Genomic DNA, 21,204 nt, shown 5'->3' on the forward strand with positions numbered 1-21,204 from the left:
TGTGGTGTGAGGCTGGCGAGGGCAGTGGCCATGGAGGGTGGAAAATGTTCTAAAATTAACTGTGGGCCAGGTGCAGTGGCTCACACCTGTAATCCCAGCACTTTGGGAGGCCCAGGTGGGCGGATCACCTGAGGTCAGAAGTTCGAGACCAGCCTGGCTAACATGGTGAAACCCAATCTCTACTAAAAATACAAAAATTAGCCAGGCATGGTGGCATATGCCTGTAATCCCAGCTACTCAGGAGGCTGAGGCATGAGAATCAATTGAACCCAGGAGGCAGAGGTTGCAGTGAGCCAAGATCGTACCACTGCACTACAGCCTAAGGCAACAGAGTAAGACTGTCTCAAAAAAAAAAAAAAAAAAAAAAAGAGAAGTAAGACAAATTCACAATTATGGTCAAAGACTTCAATAGCCTCAAAATATTTGTAGAACAGACAGAAAACCAATAAATATAAAGTAGATTTGAACAACACTATCATCAAACTTTATCAGATTGACATTTACAGAAATCACTATCCAAAATGTGCATTCTTCTGTAGTACACACAGAATATTCTGGGCCATAAAACAAGTTTGACTAAGTTTAAAAATGATGAAAATCATATAAAGTACATACTATTAATGGAGACTGCAATGAGCCAAGATCACATCACTGTGCCACTGCACTCCAGCCTGGATGACAAAGCAAGACTCTGTCTCAAAAAAAAAAACAAACAAAAAAAACAAACAAAAACAAAGGCCAGGTGCAGTGGCTCACGCCTGTAATCCCAACACTTTAGAAGGCCAAGGTGGGCAGATCATCTGAGGTCAGGAGTTCGAGACCAGCCTGGCCAACATGGTAAAACCCCCCCTCTACTAAAAATACAAAAATTACACAGGTGTGGTGGCAGGCACCTTTAATCCCAGTTACTCCGCAGGCTGAGGCAGGCAGAATCACTTGAACCAGGAGGCGGAGGTTGCAGTGAGCCGCTATCATGCCATTGCACTCCAGCTTGGGCAACAAAGCAAGACTCCATCTCAAAAAAATACATATTAAAAAAATAAAAATAAATAACAAAACAAAAAACAAACAAATGTGTTCCTAAGATGATTCCAACTGTTTTCTATTCTAAAGCAGAAAAAAAGACTTTTTTCCATATACAACAATACCAAGACACTACAAGAATATGAAATACATATTAAAAATCAGTTAGTAGGCCGGGCGCGGTGGCTCACGCCTGTAATCCCAGCACTTTGGGAGGCTGAGGCAGGCGGGTCACAAGGTCAGGAGATCAAGACCATCCTGGCTAACATGGTGAAACCCCATCTTTACTAAAAATAAAAAAAAAAATTAGCCGGGCGTGGTAATGGGCGCCGGTAGTCCCAGCTACTCAGGAGGCTGAGGCAGGAGAATGGCGTGAACCCAGGAGGTGGAGTTTGCAATGAGCAGAGATCACGCCACTGCACTCCAGCCTGGGCGACAGAGCGAGACTCCATCTCAAAAAAAAAAAAAAATCAGTTGGTAGCCCAGTTTTACGGGAGATTTTTAGGAAACCCTGTAAAACAAATAATTCCTATACTGTTTAAATTGTGGTAGGACATAGAAAAAAATAATAAGCTTTCCTTCTCTTTTATACCATAACCCTAATATTAACATCTGATGAAGGCCATAGCCCCCCCCAAAAACTTTATAAAGCCAATGGCACTAGGAGTACAGATGAAAAACTTCTAAATAATATATTGAGAAAAAAAATCAATATTATATTAACATAACACATCATGACCAAGCATGATTTATTCCAGAAATGCAAAGATGTTCCAACATTAGAAAATACTAATCCAATATATAATATTAGTTGATTAAAGGAGAAAAACTACTCCATCATCTTGCTAAATAAAGGGTATTTGATTAAACATAATTCCTAAAACTACTACTAGTAAATAAGCAATTAAAGGATAGTTCCTTAACATAAAAACAGAAATATGAAACAAATAGCAAAACATCAGAAATAAAAGATGTGCTCTATTGCTAGTATCAATCAACATTATTCTGGAAGCCACAGCTAAAGCAATGAAAACAAAACAGAAAAAGGTATAAGTGCTAGAAAGAAAGAGAAAAAAATGGTCGTTATCAGCAGAGATAAATGCCTATCTAAAATACCCAAGACAATCAACTGAACAATTATAAAAATATGTGACAGATTAATGGAAGAAAAAAATCCAGAGACACACCCATTTATAAACAAGATTTTAGTTTATGATAAAGGGAAAATTTCAAATATCTGGGGAATTGAGAGATTACTGGAAAATACTGGTAGACATGTCTAATCACCAGTACTTAGTTTTTCAAAATATATGTATGCTGTTTAGGGATACATGCAAATGTGGTAAAACTGTAAGGAGAAATATGGGAAGATAAAACAAACAGTGGTTACCTTCAGAAAGGTAACAAAGAGCTGGGTGAGGTGGCTCACGCCTGTAATCCCACTACTTCGGGAGGCCAAGGCGGACGGATCACCTGAGGTCAGGAGTTCGAGACCAGCCTGGCCAACATGGTGAAACCTCATCTCTACTAAAAATACAAAACTTAGTGAGGCGTGGTGGCGCATGCCTGTAATCCCAGCTACTCAGGAGGCTGAGGCAGGAGAATTGCTTGAGCCTGGGAGGCAGAGGTTGCAGTGAGCTGAGATCGCGCCACTACACTCCAGCCTGGGCGACAGAGCAGGACTCCATCTCAAAAAAAAAACAAAAGTAAGTTGGAAAACAATGTATTTGGGGAGGGACACACTAAGAGAAGAGGGATTCTCAGGTGGTAACTACAAGTGTTCACATTAATTTTTAAAACTATGCATTTATATTTTATGCACATTTCTGTATGTATAACATATATGACATATGACATACATATGTGCTGCTATAGAAAGGTCTCCAGGAAATACTGTAATGGTTAATTTTAGGTATCAGTTTGACTGGAGTAAGAAATACCCAGAGAACTAGTAAAGTATTATTTTCTGGTGTGTCTGTGCGGGTGTTTGCAGAGGAGATTGGAGTGTGAGTCTCAGTGACTAAGTGGGGAAGATCTGCTCTCAATGTGGGTGAACACCACTCAACTGGCTGGGGGGCTAAATAGAATAAAAACATAGGAAAGGCAAATTTATCTCTCTCCTGGAGCTGGGACACATTATTCTTCTCCTACCCTTGGACATCAGAACTCCAGGCTCTCCAGGCCTTGGATTTCAGGCCTTACACTCAGCACCCCTTACCCCTTGTTCTCAGGCCTTCAGACTTGCACTGAGCCATACTACTGGCATCCCAGGGTATCCAGCTTGCAAACAGCCTATTGTGGGGAGTTTTCATTCTCCATAATTACATGAGCCAATTCCCCTAATAAATTCCGTCCGTCCGTCCGTCCGTCCGTCCGTCCGTCCATCCATCCATCCGTCCGTCCATCCATCCATCCATCCATCCATCCATCCATCCATCCATCCATCTGCCCATCCTATTGGTTCTATGTCTCTGGAGGACCTAACACAGACATTAAGTGGAAAAAAAGCAAAACAGTTTCTACAGTATGATTTGTTTCCTGTAAAAATCTCTACTGATACGGTATACGTAAAAAATTTTTTCCAAGGACACAGAAGAAATTATTGCCTTCGGATCACACGGATGACATCAAGAAATTATTTTAAAAATGAAAAAGAAATTATTTCTTATGGTTAAATGTCTGTAGTATACATTTTCATTTCATACCTTTCTAAACTGTTTTGTTATGGCTTGGTTTTTTTTTTTTTTTTTTTTTTGAGACGGAGTCTCGCTGTGTCTCCCAGGCTGGACTGCAGTGGCGTGATCTCGGCTCACTGCAAGCTCCGCCTCCCGGGTTCACGCCATTCTCCCGCCTCAGCCTCCCAAGTAGCTGAGACTACAGGTCCCCGCCACCACACCCGGCTAGTTTTCTGTATTTTTAGTAGAGACGGGGTTTTACCATGTTAGCCAGGATAGTCTCGATCTCCTGACCTCGTGATCCACCCGCCTCGGCCTCCCAAAGTGCTGGGATTACAGGCTTGAGCCACCGCGCCCGGCCGGCTTGGTTTTTTTTTTTAAACATCTATGTATACAACTTTTTTAACATATCCGTATCTATTTGTGTATTTAATATTTTTATTTTTGTTAATATTAAGATGATATCCAAGTAATACAACTGTTTTGTTTTCTTTCTTTTTCAGATGGAGTGCAATGGTACAATCATAGCTCACTGCAGTCTCAAATTCCTTGAACTCCTAGGCTCAAGCAATTCTCCCACCTGCCTCAGCTTCCCAGGTATCTGGGATTACAGGCGCATGCCACCATGCCCAGCTAAGTTTTGTACTTTTTGTAGAGACAGGGTCTTTCTGTGTTGCTCAGGCTGGTCTCAAATGCCTGGCCTCAAGCAATCCTCCTGTCTCAGCTTCCCGAAGCACTGGGATTATAGGCATGAGTCACCAGGGATGTACCTAGCCCTTGTTTTCTTCTCTATACTTTTATGCACTTAAGATGAACTATATAGACAAAAGTCCTAATTAAAAACTAAACTATAAGGAACGTGGTTTTGTTTTGTTTTGTTTTTGAGACAGAGTCTCCCTCTGTCACCCAGGCTGGAGTGCAGTGGTGCGATCTCAGCTCACTGCAACCTCCGCCTCCGGGATTCAAGCAATTCTCCTGCCTCAGCCTCCTGAGTGGCTGGGACTACAGGCACGTTCCACCACACGCGGCTAATTTTTGGTATTTTTAGTAGAGACGGGCTTTGACCAGGTTAGCCAGGATGGTCTCAATCTCCTGACTTTGTGATACGCTCGCCTCAGCCTCCCAAAGTGCTGGGATTATAGGCATGAGCTGCCACACCCAGCCAAGAAACGTTTTTTAAAAACCAATAAAGATGTAAAGAAATGCTCAATCTTGCTAACCAAAAATATGTCATTTTTTGGCCAGATGCAGTGGCTCACACCTGTAAACCCAGCACTTCAGGAGGCCGAGGCAGGATTGCTTGAGGCTGGGAGTTCGAAACCATCCTGGGCAACATGGCGAAATCCCATCTCTACAAAAAAAATACAAAAATTAGCCAGGCGTAATGGCTCGCACCTGTAGTCCCAGCTACATGGGGGCTGAGGTGGGACCAGGAGAAGGAAGCTGGAGTGAGCTGAGCTAACACCAAACTCCAGCCTACATGACCAGAGGGAGAACCTGGCTCCAGGAAAAAAAAAAAAAAAAAAAAAAGTACAAGAGAAAGATAAGAAAATCTGGAGGAAAAAACAATGAGTTAATTCACTGCCTTTGAGATGAGACCTGAAGGCAGGTAGAAAACTCCAATAAACAAATGGAAATACAGGATAAAGGAAAAAGGTTACAATCTTTATTCTGGAGAATAAAGCTTTCTAAAATGCTAAAAATGTCGTATAGCTCTGCTGTCTAATACAATTGACACTAGCCTTATGTGTCTTTAATCACTTGAAATGTGACTAGTGCAACAGAGAAGTTGATTTTTAATTTCAGTTATTTTTAAACAGCTATAGGTGACTAGGTGCTATTATATCTAGAACATATCAAAAGATTTAAAAACATTCACATGTTTTTCCTCTCACTTTCTAGACATATCAAAACTAAGATTTTCAATTGATTTAGATTATTCAAATAGTTCCAAAATGCCACTTTGGATTACTATATCACAAAACTGAAGAACTATGATCCATCCTCAACTAAGCAACAGGATTACTTCCTTAAGTAATTCTTAACTCCATTTACAAAGTAAAACAAAGTTGAGTAAAAATTTCATGGTTTTGGTGAGCTGGCATTAAGGTGACGTCAGTCACGAAACATACTCCCCATGGTTAAAGAAGCATAGTTTGAGAGCTACAGCTCTACTTTTCAGCTCTACTTTACTTACCTCTCCATCACTATCAGATATCACAATGAATGCATCCTCAAGTCTACGCTTCCTCTTCACACTGAAAGAACTGGTAGTTTCCACATCCTTCTTCTCCAGGTTCCGAGATTCGGAGACTTCTTTAACTTTTTTCTTTCTCCGTGGCATCCTCTTGTCTAGAATAAAAGGACAATAATTTTGTCTAGAATAAAAAGATCAAAATTTACTTAAAGTTTTCTAGAAGCTATTCAACTTAGTCTTTTATTTGTGACGGTATCGCTTTGTTGCCCAGGGTGGAGTGCAGTGGCACGATCTTGGCTCACTGCAACCGCTGCCTCTCAATTCAAGCAATCCTCCTGCCTCAGCTTCCCGAGTAGCTGGACTACAGGCACGTGTCACCACACTGGTTAATTTTTGTATTTTTAGTACAGATAGGGTTTCACCATGTTGGCCAGGCTGGTCTCAAACTCCTGACCTCAGGTGATCCACCGCCTCAGCCTCCCATAGTGCTGGGATTACAGACATGAGCCACCACACCCAGCCTAATTTTTGTATTTTTGTAGAGAAGGGGTTTCACCATGTTGGTCAGGCTGGTATTGAACTCCTGACGTCAGGTGATCTGCCCACCTTGGCCTCCCAAAGTGTTGGGGTTACAGGAGTGAGCCACCGTGCCCAGCCTCAATTTAATCTTGTAAAAGGAAAAGATAACCCTATCTAACAGAAGTAAAACTGGATTTCTTAACTAGTCTACTACTTATTAAAAATATAGAGGAATTTTTTTTAGAAAAATATAGGGAAAAAATGTTTTTTTTCTATAGAGGGAAACACAGACCAGGCACGGTGGCTCACGCCTGTAATCCCAGCACTTTGGGAAGCTGAGGCGGGTGGATCATTTGACGTGAGGAGTTAAGAGACCAGCCTGGCCAACATGGGGAAACCGTGTCTCTACTAAAAATACAAAAATTGGCCGGGCATGGTAGCGTGTGCCTGTAATTCCAGCTACTCTACTAAGGAGACTGAGGCAGGAGAATCACTTGAACCCAGGAGGCAGAGGCTGCAGTGAGCAGAGATCACGCCACTGCATTCCAGCCTGGGCGACAAGAGGGAAATTCTGTCTCAAAAACAAACAAACAAAAAAACTATATAAATATACAAATCTCATTCTCCATGGTGAAATTTCAGTATCAATAATATAGAAATGTATCCTAGTTCTTTAAACATCAATTTAGATAACTGCTTTCCTTGACTACATATTATAATTTACTTACAAGTTTTTCTTCTTTTTTGAGACGAGGTCTCGCTCTGTTGGCCAGGCTAGAGTGCATGATCGTAGCTCATGATCGCCTCGTCCTCCTTGGCTCAAGCAACCCTCCCACACCTCAGCTTCCTGTGCAGCTGGGGCCACAGGGGTGTGCCAGCATATCTGGCTAATTTACTTTTTATTCCTTATAAGATAGGATCTCACTATGTTACCTAGGTTAAGATTTTTTAAATATCAAATGCCTCAACCTGATAAAGAACATCTACAAAAATCCCGTAACTAATAAGCTAACGTCATATTTAAAGGTAAAAGACTAAATGCTTTCTCCTTTCAACAAGGAGCAAGACAAGAAAGTCTCCTTTCAGCTGGGCACAGTGGCTTACCCCTGTAATCCCAACACTTTGGGAGGCCAAGGCAGGAGGATCACTTGAGGTCAAGGAATTTGAGACCATCCTATGCAATGTTTTTTTTTTTTTTTTTTTTTTTTTGTAGAGACAAGACACGGCATCCTGTCTCTACAGGATGGAAGGCCGAGGTGGGCTGATCACCTGAGGTCAGGAGTTCAAGCCCAGCCTGGCCAACATGGTAAAACCCCATCTCTACTAAAAATACAAAAATTAGCTGGGTGTGGTGGCGTGCGACTGTAATCCCAGCTACTCCAGAGGCTCAGGCAGGAGAATCACTTGAACTCAGGAGGCGGAGGTTGCAGTGAGCTGAGATTGTGCCACTGCACTCCAGCCTGGGTGCCAGAGTGAGACTTCATCTCAAAAAAAAAAAAAAAAAAAAGTTAGCAAGGCACAGTGTTGAGCACCTACAGTCCCAGCTACTCAAGAGGCTGAGGCAGGACGACAGCTTGAGTGTGTCTGAAACTGCCATGAGCTATGATCATGCCAATGAACTTCAGCCTAGGCAACTGGGCAACAGAGCAAGACCCTGTCTCAAAAAGAAAAAAAGAGGCTGGGCACAGTGGCTCACCCCTATAATCCCAGTACTTTGGGAGGCCAAGGCGGGAGGATGGCTTGAGCCCACAAGTTAAGATACCAGCCTCATCAACATAGCAAGACCCTGTCTCTACAAAAAATAAAAGAATTAGCTGAACAATGGTGGCAAGCCTGTGGTCCCAGTCACTGCAGCCTGGGCAACAGGGCGAGGTTGTCTCAAAAAAAACAATGTCTGCTTTCATCATTGAACATTATACTTAGGGTTCTGGGCAGAACAATTAAGCAAAGAGAAATAAAAGATATTCAACTTAGAAAGAAGTAAAACTATTATGATTTGCAGATGACATGACCTGTGTTCAAAAAAAAAAAAAACACTAAGAAACACATTAAAAAACTATTATAGGCCAGGTGCAGTGACTCACACTTGTAATCCCAGCACTTCGGGAGGCTGAGGCAGGCGGATCACTTGAGATCAGGAGTTTGAGACTAGCCTGGCCCATACGGTGAAACCCCGTCTCTACTAAAAATATAAAAAATTAGCCGGGCGTGGTGGCAGGCACCTGTAGTCCCAGCTACTCAGGAGGCTGAGGCAGGGGAACGGCATGAATATGGGAGGCGGAGCTTGCAGTGAGCTAAGATGGTGCCACTGCACTCCAGCCTGGGCAACAGAGTGAGACTCTGTCTCAAAAAAAAAAAAAAAAAAAATACAAAAATTAGCCAGGCGTGGTGGCAGGTACCTGTAATCCCAGCTACTTGGGAGGCTGAGGCAGAAGAATTGCTTAAACCCGGGAGGTGGAGGTTGCAGTGACCCAAGATCGTGCTATTAGGCACTCCAGCCTGGGCAACAAGAGTGAAACTCCATCTCAAAACAACAACAACAAAAAAACTATTATAACTAATCAACAGTTCATCAAGGTTCATCTTGCCTTGTATCAATGCAGGAAACAAGTCAACACACAAAAATCAATTGCATTCCTATATGCTAGCCCTAAACAACCAAAACTGAAATTTTAAAAATGTTATTTCTGGCCAGGCACAGTGGCTCATGTCTATAATCCCAGCACTTTAGGAGGCTGAGGTGGGTGTATCACCTGAGGTGAGGAGCTCAAGACCAGCCTGGCCAACATGGTTGCAGTGAGCCAAGATCACACCACTGCCCTCCAGCCTGGGTGACAGAGCGAGACCCTGTCTCAAAAAATAATAATAAAATAAAAATAAAAATTAGCCAGGCATAGCAGCTAATGCCTGCAGTCCCAGCTACTTGGCAGGCTAAGGAGGAGGGATCACCTAAGCCCAGAAGGTTGAGGCTGCAGGCCGGGCGCGGTGGCTTACGTCTGTAATCCCAGCACTTTCGGAGGCCGAGGCAGGCGGATCACGAGTTCAGGAAATCGAGACCATCCTGGCTAACACGGTGAAACCCCATCTCTACTGAAAAATACAAAAAATTAGCCGGGCATCGTGGCGGGCGCCTGTAGTCCCAGCTACTCGGGAGGCTGAGGCAGGAGAATGGCATGAACCCGGGAGGTGGAGCTTGCAGTGAGCCGAGATCGCGCCACCGCACTCCAACCTGGGCGACAGAGCGAGACTCCGTCTCAAAAAAAAAAAAAAAAAAAAAAGAAGGTTGAGGCTGCAGTAAGCTGTGATCACACCACTGCACTCCAGCCTGGGCAACAGAGCAAGGCCCTGTTTCCAAAAAAAAAGAAAAAGACATCAAATGCAAAAGTAACCCGGCACAGTGGGCTGTAATCCCAACACTCTAAGAGGCCGAGACTGGTGGATCACTTGAGTCACAGTGGACTATAATCCCAGTCTGTAATCCCAGCACTCTGAGAGGCCGAGACTGGTGGATCACTTGAGCCTGGGAGTCTGAGACAAGCCCAGAAAACATGGCAAAACCCTATACAAAAAAATACAAAATTTAGCCAGATGTGGTGGCGTACCTGTAGTCCCAGCTAGTTGGGAGGCTTAGGTGGGAGGATGGAGGATCAATTGAGCCCAGGGTGTCAAGGCTGCAGTGAACCAAGATCCACGCCACAGTACTCCAGCCTGGGTGACAGACTAAGCCCCTGTCTAAAAAAATATAAAAAAATACTCAAATCATTAGTCATGAGGGAAACACAAATCAAAACCACAATGAAATACCACTTTATACCCACTCTGATGGCTGGCTATTTTAAAAATAATGGAAAATAACTAGTGTTGGTGAGGATGCTGGAGAAACTGGAACTCTAGTACATCGTATTATTGATACGAATGTAAAATGGTGTAGCCACTATGGGGAAACAAAAGGAATGAAGTATTAATATATGCTACAACATGGATGAAACTTGAAAACATGCCAAGCGAAAGAAGCCAGACATAAAAGGCACATACTGTGTGATTCTATTTATATGAAACATCTAGAATAAGCAAATCCATAGGCAGAAAGCAGATTAGTGATTACCAGAAGATGGAGTTGGGGAAAATGTACAATGACTGCTTAACGGATATAAGGTTTATTTTGGGGGTGATAGAAATGTTTTGGAATTAGAAAGTGGTGATAATTGTACAACACTGTGAATTTACTAAAAACCACTAAATTATACACTTAAAATGATTGAAATGGTAGATTTTGTTAGGTGATTTTTTTTTTTTTTTTTTTTTGAGACAGAGTCTCACTCTGTTGCCAGGCTGGAGTGCAGTGGCACCATCTCAGTTCACCAAAGCCTCCACCTCCCGGGTTCAAGCAATTCTCCTGCCTCAGCCTCCCAAGTAGCTGGGGCTACAGGCATGCGCCACCACGCCCCACTAATTTTTGTATTTTTAGTAGACATGGGGTTTCACCATGTTGGCCAAGATGGTACGGATCTCTTGACCTCGTGATCCACCTGCCTTGGCCTCCCAAAGTGCTGAGATTACAGGCTGAGCCACCGCACCTCCGGCCTGTTAGGTGAATTTCACCTCAATTTTTAAAAAAGGGGAGCCCCAGATGATTTTATTTTACAGCCAGAGCAGAGAATCACTGACTCAATCACAGATTTAAATAAAGCCACCTTAACTTTGTTACAAACTTCTCAAACCATTCAATTACTCCTAAGGGACCTGTTTTATCTTATTATCAGAAGTAGTCTGCACAATACGAGCATTAAGGTTTTTCTAAAAAAACACTTAAGGGATAAAAAATTCTAAATTAAGGGATAGTGACAACGTACACACCCAGATGCTTACAATTTACAAAATCATTCCCCTTCATAAAACTAGACACACAAACGTCTTTTTCTGTGCTTAATGCATATTTTTAATGACTAAAGAACAAGAAATTACAAAAATCAAAAAATTAGCCAGGGGCAGTGGCTCAAGTATGTAATCTCAGTACTTTGGGAGGCCAAGGTGAGAGGATCATCTGAAGACAAGAGTTTGAGATCAGCCTGGACAACATGGTGAAACCCCACCTCTATTAAAAATACAAAAATTAGCTGGGTATGGAGGTGCATGCCTGCAGTTCCAGCTACTGGAGAGGCTGAGGCAGGAGGATTGCTTGAACCCAGGGGATGGAGGTTGCAGTGAAGCGAGATCACACCACTGCACTCCAGCCAGTCAACAGACCAAGACCCTGTCTCAAAAAAAAAAAGAAAGAAATATACATTTTTAACTTTTGTATTTAAATATAGTTAACAGAATATTTACTGCACATGCAACGCAGAACTAGCTAGTTATTATTTAAGTACATATAAATTCATACTAAAGCAGTAACATCTCACTAGATAACTGGATATGAGCTATCCACTATGGTCCAAATGTTTGTGTCCTTCCAAAATTCATATGCTGACATCTAATCCCCAATGTGTTGGTAAGAAATGGGGCCTGGGGCCGGGCACGGTGGCTCACGCCTGTAATCCCAGCACTTTGGGAGGCCGAGGCAGGCAGATCATAAGGTCAGGAGATCGAGACCATCCTGGCTAACACGGTGAAACCCCGTCTCTACTAAAAATACAAAAATATTAGCCAGGCATGGTGGCGGGCGCCTGTAGTCCCAGCTAGTTGGGCAGAAGAATGGCGTGAACCCGGGAGGTGGACCTTGCAGTGAGTGGAGATCACGCCACTGCACTCCAGCCTGGGCAACAGAGCGAGACTCCGTTTCAAAAAAAACAAACAAACAAATGGGGCCCTAGGGAAGTGACTAGGTCATGAAGACACAGCACTCATGAAAGGGACTAGTGCCCTTATAAGAGAGGCCTAAGAGAGCTTGTTTGCCCCTTTTACCCTTCTGCCATGTGAGGATGCAGCAAGAAGGTCCCATCTTTTAAGCAGAGAGCAAGCCCTCATCAAGCACCTTGATCTTAGATTTACCAGACTTCAGAACTGTGAGCAAAAAAATTACATTGTTTATAAATTACCCAGTGGAAGATATTCTGTTACAGCAGCAGGAAAAGACTAAAAACCTATCAAGTTACCATTACACAAATTAAAACACAAATAAGATGACATATTTGTACTTCCTAAAAAAAATTAATTTTTATATTAATTTGCAAGAAGTGAATTTTCTAAACTCCAAACTATAAGAGAAATGGAAAAAACACAAATACAACTTTGTACAAACGTTGCCATATTTCTAACAAAAACAGGTTTTATATTTATGTTTTTGTTTTTTGAGATAGGGTCTTGCTCTGTTGCCTTGGCTTGAGTGCAGTGTGTATGATCACAGCTTGCTGCAACCTCTAACTCTTAGGTTCAAGCAATCCTTCTGCCCCAGCTTCCCAGGAAGGTAGGACTACAAGAGTACACTATCACACTCAGCTAATTTTTTTTTAAAGAGATGGGGGTCTTGCTATGTTGCCCAGGCTGGTCTTGAACTCCTGGCCTCAAACGATCCTCCTGCCTTGGCCTCCCAAAATGCTAGGATTATAGGCATGAGCCATCATGACTGATCAAGTCCTCAGTTTTAACAATTCACCAGCCGGGCGCGGTGGCTCATGCCTGTAATCCCAGCACTTTGGGAGGCCGAGGCGGGCGGATCACGAGGTCAGGAGATCGAGACCATCCTGGCTAACGCGGTGAAACCCCGTCTCTACTAAAAACACAAAAAAATGCCGGGCGAGGTGGCGGGTGCCTATAGTCCCAGCTACTCGGGAGGCTGAGGCAGGAGAATGGCGTGAACGCGGGAGGCGGAGCTTGCAGTGAGCCGATATCGCGCCACTGCACTCCAGCCGGGGAGACAGAGCGAGACTCCGCCTCAAAAAAAAAAAAAAAAAAAAAATTCACCTTACTCTACCTTTTTAGATTCAGGTCTGTTACTATCATAATGAACACTACCCAAAGAACAAATCTCTTTGGGGAGAAACAGCAAAGACAACTGAGGGGAAAGAATATGAAACCTGGCGAATTGAGAAGACAGATCTGACCAGCCTGGGCAACATAGAAAGACCGCCTCTCAATCACCTGAGGTCGGCGGTTCAAGACCAGCCTGACCAACATGGAGAAATCCCACCTCTACTAAAAATACAAAATTAGCCAGGCATGGTGGTGCCACTGCATTCCAGCCTGGGCAACAAGAGTGAAACTGTCTCAAAAAAAAAAAAAAAGAACGACCCCATCTCTCCAAAAACTTTTAAAAATTAGCCAGGTGTAGTGATACATGCCTATAGTCCCAGCTACTCTTAAGAGGCTGAGGTGCAATGATCACCTGAGCCTAGGGAGGTGGAGGCTGCACTGAGCCATGATGGTGCCACTGCACTCTAGCCTGGGCAACAGAGTGAGATCTCATCTCAAAAGAAAAGATAGATCTTAGATTAATATTTAGAGAACTGCCAGCCAAGAGTTCTTAACCTGTCAATCCCAAAGCCCTTAAAGAATCTATAGATTGGCTTCAGGGGATTAACTAAAATTGTGTGTAAAATTGGTTTTTTCTGTATCTTCCTTGGAAAAATTTTTATAATTTTTATTGAATTCTCAAAGGAGCTAAAGACCCAAAAGAGTGTAGAACTACCAAGATTTGGCCTGGAATAGTGGTGCATGCCTGTAATCCCAGCACTTTGAGGGGCCGAGGCAGAAGGATCACTTGAACTCAAGCATTCAAGATAAGCCTCAGCAACACAGTGAGACCCTGTCTCAATTTAAAAAAAAAAAAAAAAAAAAAAAAAAGTGACTTTGAGTAAATAAAGCTTTTTTTTTTTTTTTTTTTTTTTTTTTGAGACGGAGTCTCACTCTGTCGCCCAGGCTGAAGTGCAGTGGCACAATCTCAGCTCACTACAAGCTCCATCTCCCAGGTTCATGCCATTCTCCTGCCTCAGCCTACCGATTAGCTGGGACTACAGGCGCACACCACCACGCCCAGCTAATTTTTGTTGTATTTTTTTTTAGCAGAGACAGGGTTTCACCATGTTAGCCAGGATTGTCTCGATCTCCTGACCTCGTGATCCACCCACCTCGGCCTCCCAAAGTGCTGGGATTGCAGGCATGAGTCACCGTGCCCAGCCTGAGTAAAGCTTTCTTAGGACATAAAGAAAATTTTTAATTTGATAAATTTGACATCACTGAAACTTAAAACTTCTGCTCTTTAAAAAAAAAAAAAAAAAAAAAGACCATTAAGAAGCCACAGAATGACAGTCTGGGCAAAATAGCAATGCTTTGTCTCTATAAAAAAATTCTTTTTAATTAGCTGGGTATGGTGGCACACACTTGTAGTTTCAACTACTCAGAAGGCTGAAGTAGAAGGATCTCCTGAGCCAGGGAGGTCAAAGCTGCAATGAGATGTGGTCACGCTACTGCACTCCAGCCTAGGCAACAGAGTAAGACCCCGTATCAAAAAAGAAAACAAAAAGCTGCCATAGAAAGGAAGAAAATACGTGCAATACATTTATCTTGCAAAAGACTTATATCCAGAATATATAAAGAATTCTTGGGCCAGACATGGTGGCCCACGCCTGTAATCCCAGCACTTTGGGAGGCTGAGGCAGGTGGATCACATGAGGTCAGGAGTTCGAGACGAGCCTAGCCAACATGGCAAAACCCCATCTCTACTAAAAATACAAAAGTCAGCTGGGCATGGTGGTGTGCACCTATAATCCCAGCTACTGGGGAGGCTGAGGCATGAGAATCACTTGAACCCAGGAGACAGAGGTTGAGCCAAGATTGTGCCACTGCACTCCCGCCTGGGCAACAGAGCAAGATTCCATCTCAAAAAAAAAAAAAAAATTATTGGCCAGGTGCAGTAGCTCATGCCTGTAATCCCAGCACTTTATGAGGCCAACATGACTCACCACAATCTCAAACTCCTGGACTTAAGCAATTCTTCCATCTCAACCTCCCAAGTAGCTAGGACCACAGGCATGTGCCACCACACCCAGCTAATTTACCTTTTATTTTTTGTAGAGACAAGGTCTCACTATATTGCCCAGACTGGTCTCGAACTCCTGGGCTCAAGTGATCCTCCCACCTTGGTCTCCCAAAGTGCTGGGATTACAGGTGTGAGCCACCACGCCCAGGCACAAATATTTTCTTACCTTTTAAAAACATATCTAGGACGGGTGTGGTGGCTCACGCCTGTAATGCCAGCACTTTGGGAGGCCAAGGCGGGCGGATCACAAGGTCAGGAGATCGAGACCATCCTGGCTAACACAGTGAAACCCCGTCTCTACTAAAAAATACAAAAAATTAGCCGGGCATGGTGGTGCACGCCTGTAGTCCCAGCTACTCGGAGGCTGAGGCAGGAGAACGGCGTGAACCCAGGAGGCAGAGCTTGCAGTGAGCCGAGATCCCGCCACTGCACTCCAGCCTGGGCCACAAAGCGAGACTCCGTCTCAAAAAAAAAAAAAAAAACTCTACTGATAATTTTTAAAGCACAACCACAATACATGTATATTTATTTTTTAACTATATGAATACTAATGTATGTATTTTATATACTGGAAAACATACAAAAATCTGCCAGGCATGGTGGCTCATGCCTGTAATCCCAGCACATTGGGAGGCTGAGGCAGGGGGACAGGAGTTTGACACCAGCCTGGTCAACATGGTGAAACCCCGTCTCTACTAAAAATACAAAAATTAGCTGAGCATGGTGGCAGGCACTTGTAGTCCCAGCTACTAGGGAGGCTGAGGCAGGAGAAACTGCTTGCACCCAGGAAGTAGAAGTTGCAGTGAGCCGAGATCACACCACTGTAGTCCAGCCTGGGTGACAAGAGTGAAACTCAATCTCAAAAAAAAGAAAGCATACAAAAATCAAAGTGTAAAAGGGATGAAATAGTAAAAAACACCTGGGTAATGCAGCATAAACATGATAAACACTGGGAGGCTGGCTATGTCACTTTACATCTCTAAGTGGATTCCAAAAATTACACTCCAGCCCGAACAACACACTGAGACCCTATCTCAAAAGAAAAAATAAAAAAAGACAAACTAATTTTTAAAAGAAACAAGAGATATTAACAAACTTCACAAAAGCAGATATACTAAAGGTCAATAAGGAAAAACAAACAGATGTTCAATATCATTAGTCATCAAGAAATTACAAATTAAATTCACAATGATTTAACATTGCATATCCATTAGAATGGCTAAAATTGAAAATAGTGAGCCGGGCGCGGTGGCTCAAGCCTGTAATCCCAGCACTTTGGGAGGCCGAGGCGGGTGGATCACGAGGTCAGGAGATCGAGACTATCCTGGCTAATATGGTGAAACCCCGTCTCTACTAAAAATACAAAAAACTAGCCGGGCGTGGTGGCAGGCGCCTGTAGTCTCAGCTACTTGGGAGGCTGAGGCGGGAGAATGGCGTGAACCCGGGAGGCGGAGCTTGCAGTGAGCCGAGATCACGCCACTGCACTCCAGCCTGGGAGACACAGCGAGACTCCGTCTCAAAAAAAAAAAAAAAAAAAAAAAAAAAAAAAAAAACGAAAATAGTGACAATACAAAAGTGGGCAGGAATGCAGAGTATAATGAACCTCTCATATATTGCTAATGGGAATGTAAAATGGCATAACCACTTTGGAAAACTGGCAGTTTCTTTAAAAAAAAAAAAAAAGTATAACTATCATGTAAGCCAGTCATTCTGTTGCGGGAATCAGGAGACTGGAGAGACCAATGAGTGGAACAGGAGGATTTTATTTAGGTGGCCACTAGCCCAGCAGATTAACATCTAAAGGCTGAGCCCAGAACAAAGACAGGGCTTGACTTTTTACACACACTTCTCTGAAAGGGAGTTGGCTAGTTTGAATGGTGTGGTGGGAAAATGACAGCGCAAAACTCATGGGGCAGGCAAGCAGGCTTACAGAAGCAGAACAAAGGTAGTTAATTAAATTGTGACAGCTCTCACAACCCAGGCATAGCTTGTGATCTTGCAGCCGCACTGTAGGGAAAACAGGAACTTACAAATCTTGTGAAACACAGGTGTTTGTAGAAATAATTATGAGAAAGGAATTTGTTTTTTTCTTTTCTTATCTTTGCTCCAGGGTGGCGGGGGGCAGCACAGTGTGTTGGGAGAGTCTCTGAAGCTCATTCCTTTGGGCTCTGGCTTTTCAGATAGCGTTATCAAGGCTCTGTCAAGGCCCAGACTATTGCTGGCCTTGGAGTGAGTCAGCCAAGTACAGGAAAACTTGTTTTTCTCTTTTTAACTTCTGCTTCAATTCCACTACTATTGACTACCCAGTAGAAATGAAAACATCACCACCCAAGAACTTGTATATGTTCACAACAGCTCTTTCCATAATGTCAAACACCAAAGACAACCCAAATATCATCAACAGATGAAATGACAACTTGTGGGCTGGGCACGGTGGCTCACACTTGTAATCCCAGCACTTTGGGAGGCCGAAGTGGGCAGAATGCTTGAGGACAAGGATTTGAGACCAGTCTGACCAACACAGTGAAACCCCGTCTTTACCAAAAATACAAAAATTAGCTGGGCGTGGTGACACGCACCTGTAATCCCAGTTACTCAGGAGGCTGAGGTAGGAGAATTGCTTAAACTCAGGAGCCGAGATCGCACCACTGCACTCCAGCCTGGGCAACAGAAAAAGACTGTCTCAAAAAAAAAAAAAAAGGTCAGGCACGGTGGCTCACGCCTGTAATCCTAGCACTTTGGGAGGCCAAGGCAGGCAGATCACCTAAGGTCGAGAGTTCAAGACCAGCCTGACCAACATCTCTACTAAAAATACAAAATTAGCCAGACATGGTGGTACATGTCTGTAATCCCAGCTACTCAGGAGGCTGAGGCAGGAGAATCACTTGAACCCAGGAGGCAGAGGTTGTGGTGAGCCAAGATCATGCCATTGCACTCTGGCCCGGGCAACAAGAGTGAAACTCCATCTCAAAAAAAAAGAAAACAAACAAACAAAAAACTTAATTATATAAACCTTAGAATAATTTAGTGTGGTGAATTTATATATATTTTCCTCCTTTATTTAAAATTCCTACAAGTCTGTACTCATTTTATAATTTAAAAATAATGCTCAGGCTGGGTGCAATGTCTCACGCCTGTAATTCCAGCACTTCGGGCGGCCAAGGCAGGAGGACTATTTGAGCTGGGGGTTTGAGACTAGCCTGGGCAACCTGGCCAGACCCCATCTCTACCAAAAATAATTAAAAATCAGTCAGGCATGGGGTTGCATACCTTGTCTCAGCTACTCAGGAGGCTGAAGTGGGAGGATAACTTGTGCGTGGGAGATCAAGGCTGCAGTGAGTGTGATTGTGCTATTGCACTCTAGACTGGGTGACAGAGCGAGATCCTGTCTCAGAAAAAAAAATAATAATAATCCTCAAAAAAACTTGCAGCATTTTTGTTTTCTAGGATGTATTTTAGTTTTTAGCATATATGTCTTATACATTTTATTAAATTTAATGTTTGTGGGTACATAGGTGTATATATTTATGGGATACACGAGATGCTTTGATACAGGTATGCAATATGTAATAATCAGATCATAAAAAATAGGGTATCCATTCCCTCAAGCATTTACCTTTTGTGTTACAAACAATCCAATTATACTCTTTTATTTTAAAATGTACAATTACAGGTCGGGTGCAGTGGCTCACACCTGTAATCCCAACACTTTGGGAGGTCGAGGTGCGCAGATCACGAGGTTGGGAGATTGAGACCATCCTGGTTAACGTGGTGAAACGCCGTCTCTACTAAAAATACAAAAAAAATTAACCGGGCGCGGTGGCGGGTGCCTGTAGTCTCAGCTACGTGGAAGGCTGAGGCAGAATGGCGTGAACCTGGGAAGCAGAGCTTGCAGTGAGCGGAGACAGCACCACTGCGCTCCAGCTTGGGCAAAAGCGTGAGACTCCGTCTCATAAAAAAAAAAAGTACAATTACATTATTATTGACTACAGTCATCCTATTGTGCTATCAAATACTGGGTCTTATTGATTCTGGTTTTTTTTCTGGTACCCACTAACCATCCCCACCTCTCTATCATCCACCACTGCCCTTCCCAGTCTCTAGTGACCATCCTTCTACCCTTTATCTCCATTAGCTCAACTGTTTTGATTTTTAGATCCCACAAATAAGTGAGAACACGCAATGTTTGTCTTTCTGTGCCTGGCTTATTTCACTTAACATCATGACCTCTAGTTTCATCCATGTTGTTACAAATGACAGGATCTCATTCATTTTTATGGCTGAATAGTACTCCATTATGTGTAAGTACCATATTTTCTTTATCTATTCATCTGCTGATGGACACTTAGTTGATTCCATATCTTGGCTATTATAAATAGTGCTACAACAAACCTGGGAGTGCAGATACCTCTTCAATACAGTGATTTCCTTTCTTTTGGATACATACCCAGCAGTGGGACTGCTGGATCATACAGTAACTCTACTTTTACTTTTTTGTTTTGTTTTGTTTTTTGAGATGGAGTCTCGTTCTGTAGCCCAGGCTGGAGTGCAGTGGTGTGATCTTGGCTCACTGCAAGCTCCACCTCCCAGGTTCATGCCATTCTCCTGCCTCAGCCTGCCGAGTAGCTGGGATACAGGCAGCCACCACCATGCCTGGCTAATTTTTTACATTTTTAGTAGACGGGGTTTCACTGTGTTAGTCAGGATGGTCTCCATCTCCTGACCCCATCATCTGCCCACCTCGGCCTCCCAAAGTGCTGGGATTACAGGCATGAGCCACCGTGCCCGGTCTACTTTTAGTTTTTTGAGGAACCTCCAAACTGTTCTCCATAGTGGTAGTACTAGTTTACATTCCCACCAACAGTGTACAAGGGTTCCCTCTACCCCACATCCTTGCCAGCATTTCCTACTACCTGTTTTTGGATATAAGCCATTTGAACTGGGGTGAGATATTTCACCGTAGCTGTGACTTCCATTTCTCTGATGACCAATGATGTTGAGCGCCTTTTCATATGCCTGTTTTCCACTTGCATGTTTTTTTGTTTGTTTGTTTTTGAGACAGAGTTTCATTCTTATTGCCCAGGCTGGAGTGCAGTGGCACAATCGCGGCTCACTGCAACCTCTGCCTCCCAGGTTCAAGTGATTCTCCTGCCTCAGCCTCCTGAGTAGCTGGGATTACAGGCAGGCACCACCACTCCCAGCTAATTTTATATTTTCAGTAGAGATGGGGTTTCTCCATGTTGGTCAGGCTAGTCTCGAACTCCCAACCTCAGGTGATCCACCTGCCTCGGACTCCCAAAGTGCTGGGATTACAGGCGTGAGCTACCGTGCCTGGCCTGCATGTCTTCTTTGAAGTAATGTCTATTCAAATCTTTTGCCCATTTTTAAAATTGGATTATTAGATTTTTTTTCCTATAGAGTTCAGTTCCTTATATATTCTGGTTATTAATCCTTTGTCAGATGGGTAGTTTGCAAATATTTTCTCCTATTCTGTGGGTTATCTCTTCACTTTATTGTTTCCTTTGCTGTGCAGAAGCTTTTTAACTTCATGTGATCCCATTTGTCCATTTTTGCTTTGGTTGCCTGTGGTTATGGGATATTACTCAAGAAGTTTTTGCCCAGACCAATATCCTAGAGAGTTTCCCCAAAGTTTTCTTGCACTAATTTCATAGTTTGAGGTCTCAGATTTAATACATTTAATACATTTTTATTTGATTTTTGTATATGGCAAGAGATGGAGGCCTAGTTTCATTCTTCTGCATGTAGATATCCAGTTTTCTAAGCACTATCTATTGAAGAGATTGTCTTTTCCC

At 43.1% G+C, this 21,204-nt stretch overlaps 1 protein-coding gene across 1 annotated transcript in view; it reads right to left on the reverse strand.

Annotated features, from left to right (window-relative positions):
- The window catches only part of UIMC1 (ubiquitin interaction motif containing 1), a 97,027-nt gene that overhangs the window by 71,072 nt on the left and 4,751 nt on the right, over positions 1-21,204 (reverse strand). The window contains exon 2 of the mRNA XM_077937465.1: positions 5,896-6,050. Coding sequence (XP_077793591.1) covers positions 5,896-6,042 — 147 coding nt within the window. The 5' untranslated portion in view covers positions 6,043-6,050. The remainder of the gene's footprint in view (positions 1-5,895; positions 6,051-21,204) is intronic.

The sequence above is a fragment of the Macaca mulatta genome, chromosome 6, assembly GCF_049350105.2.
Source record: "Macaca mulatta isolate MMU2019108-1 chromosome 6, T2T-MMU8v2.0, whole genome shotgun sequence".
Taxonomy (NCBI): Eukaryota; Metazoa; Chordata; class Mammalia; order Primates; family Cercopithecidae; genus Macaca; species Macaca mulatta.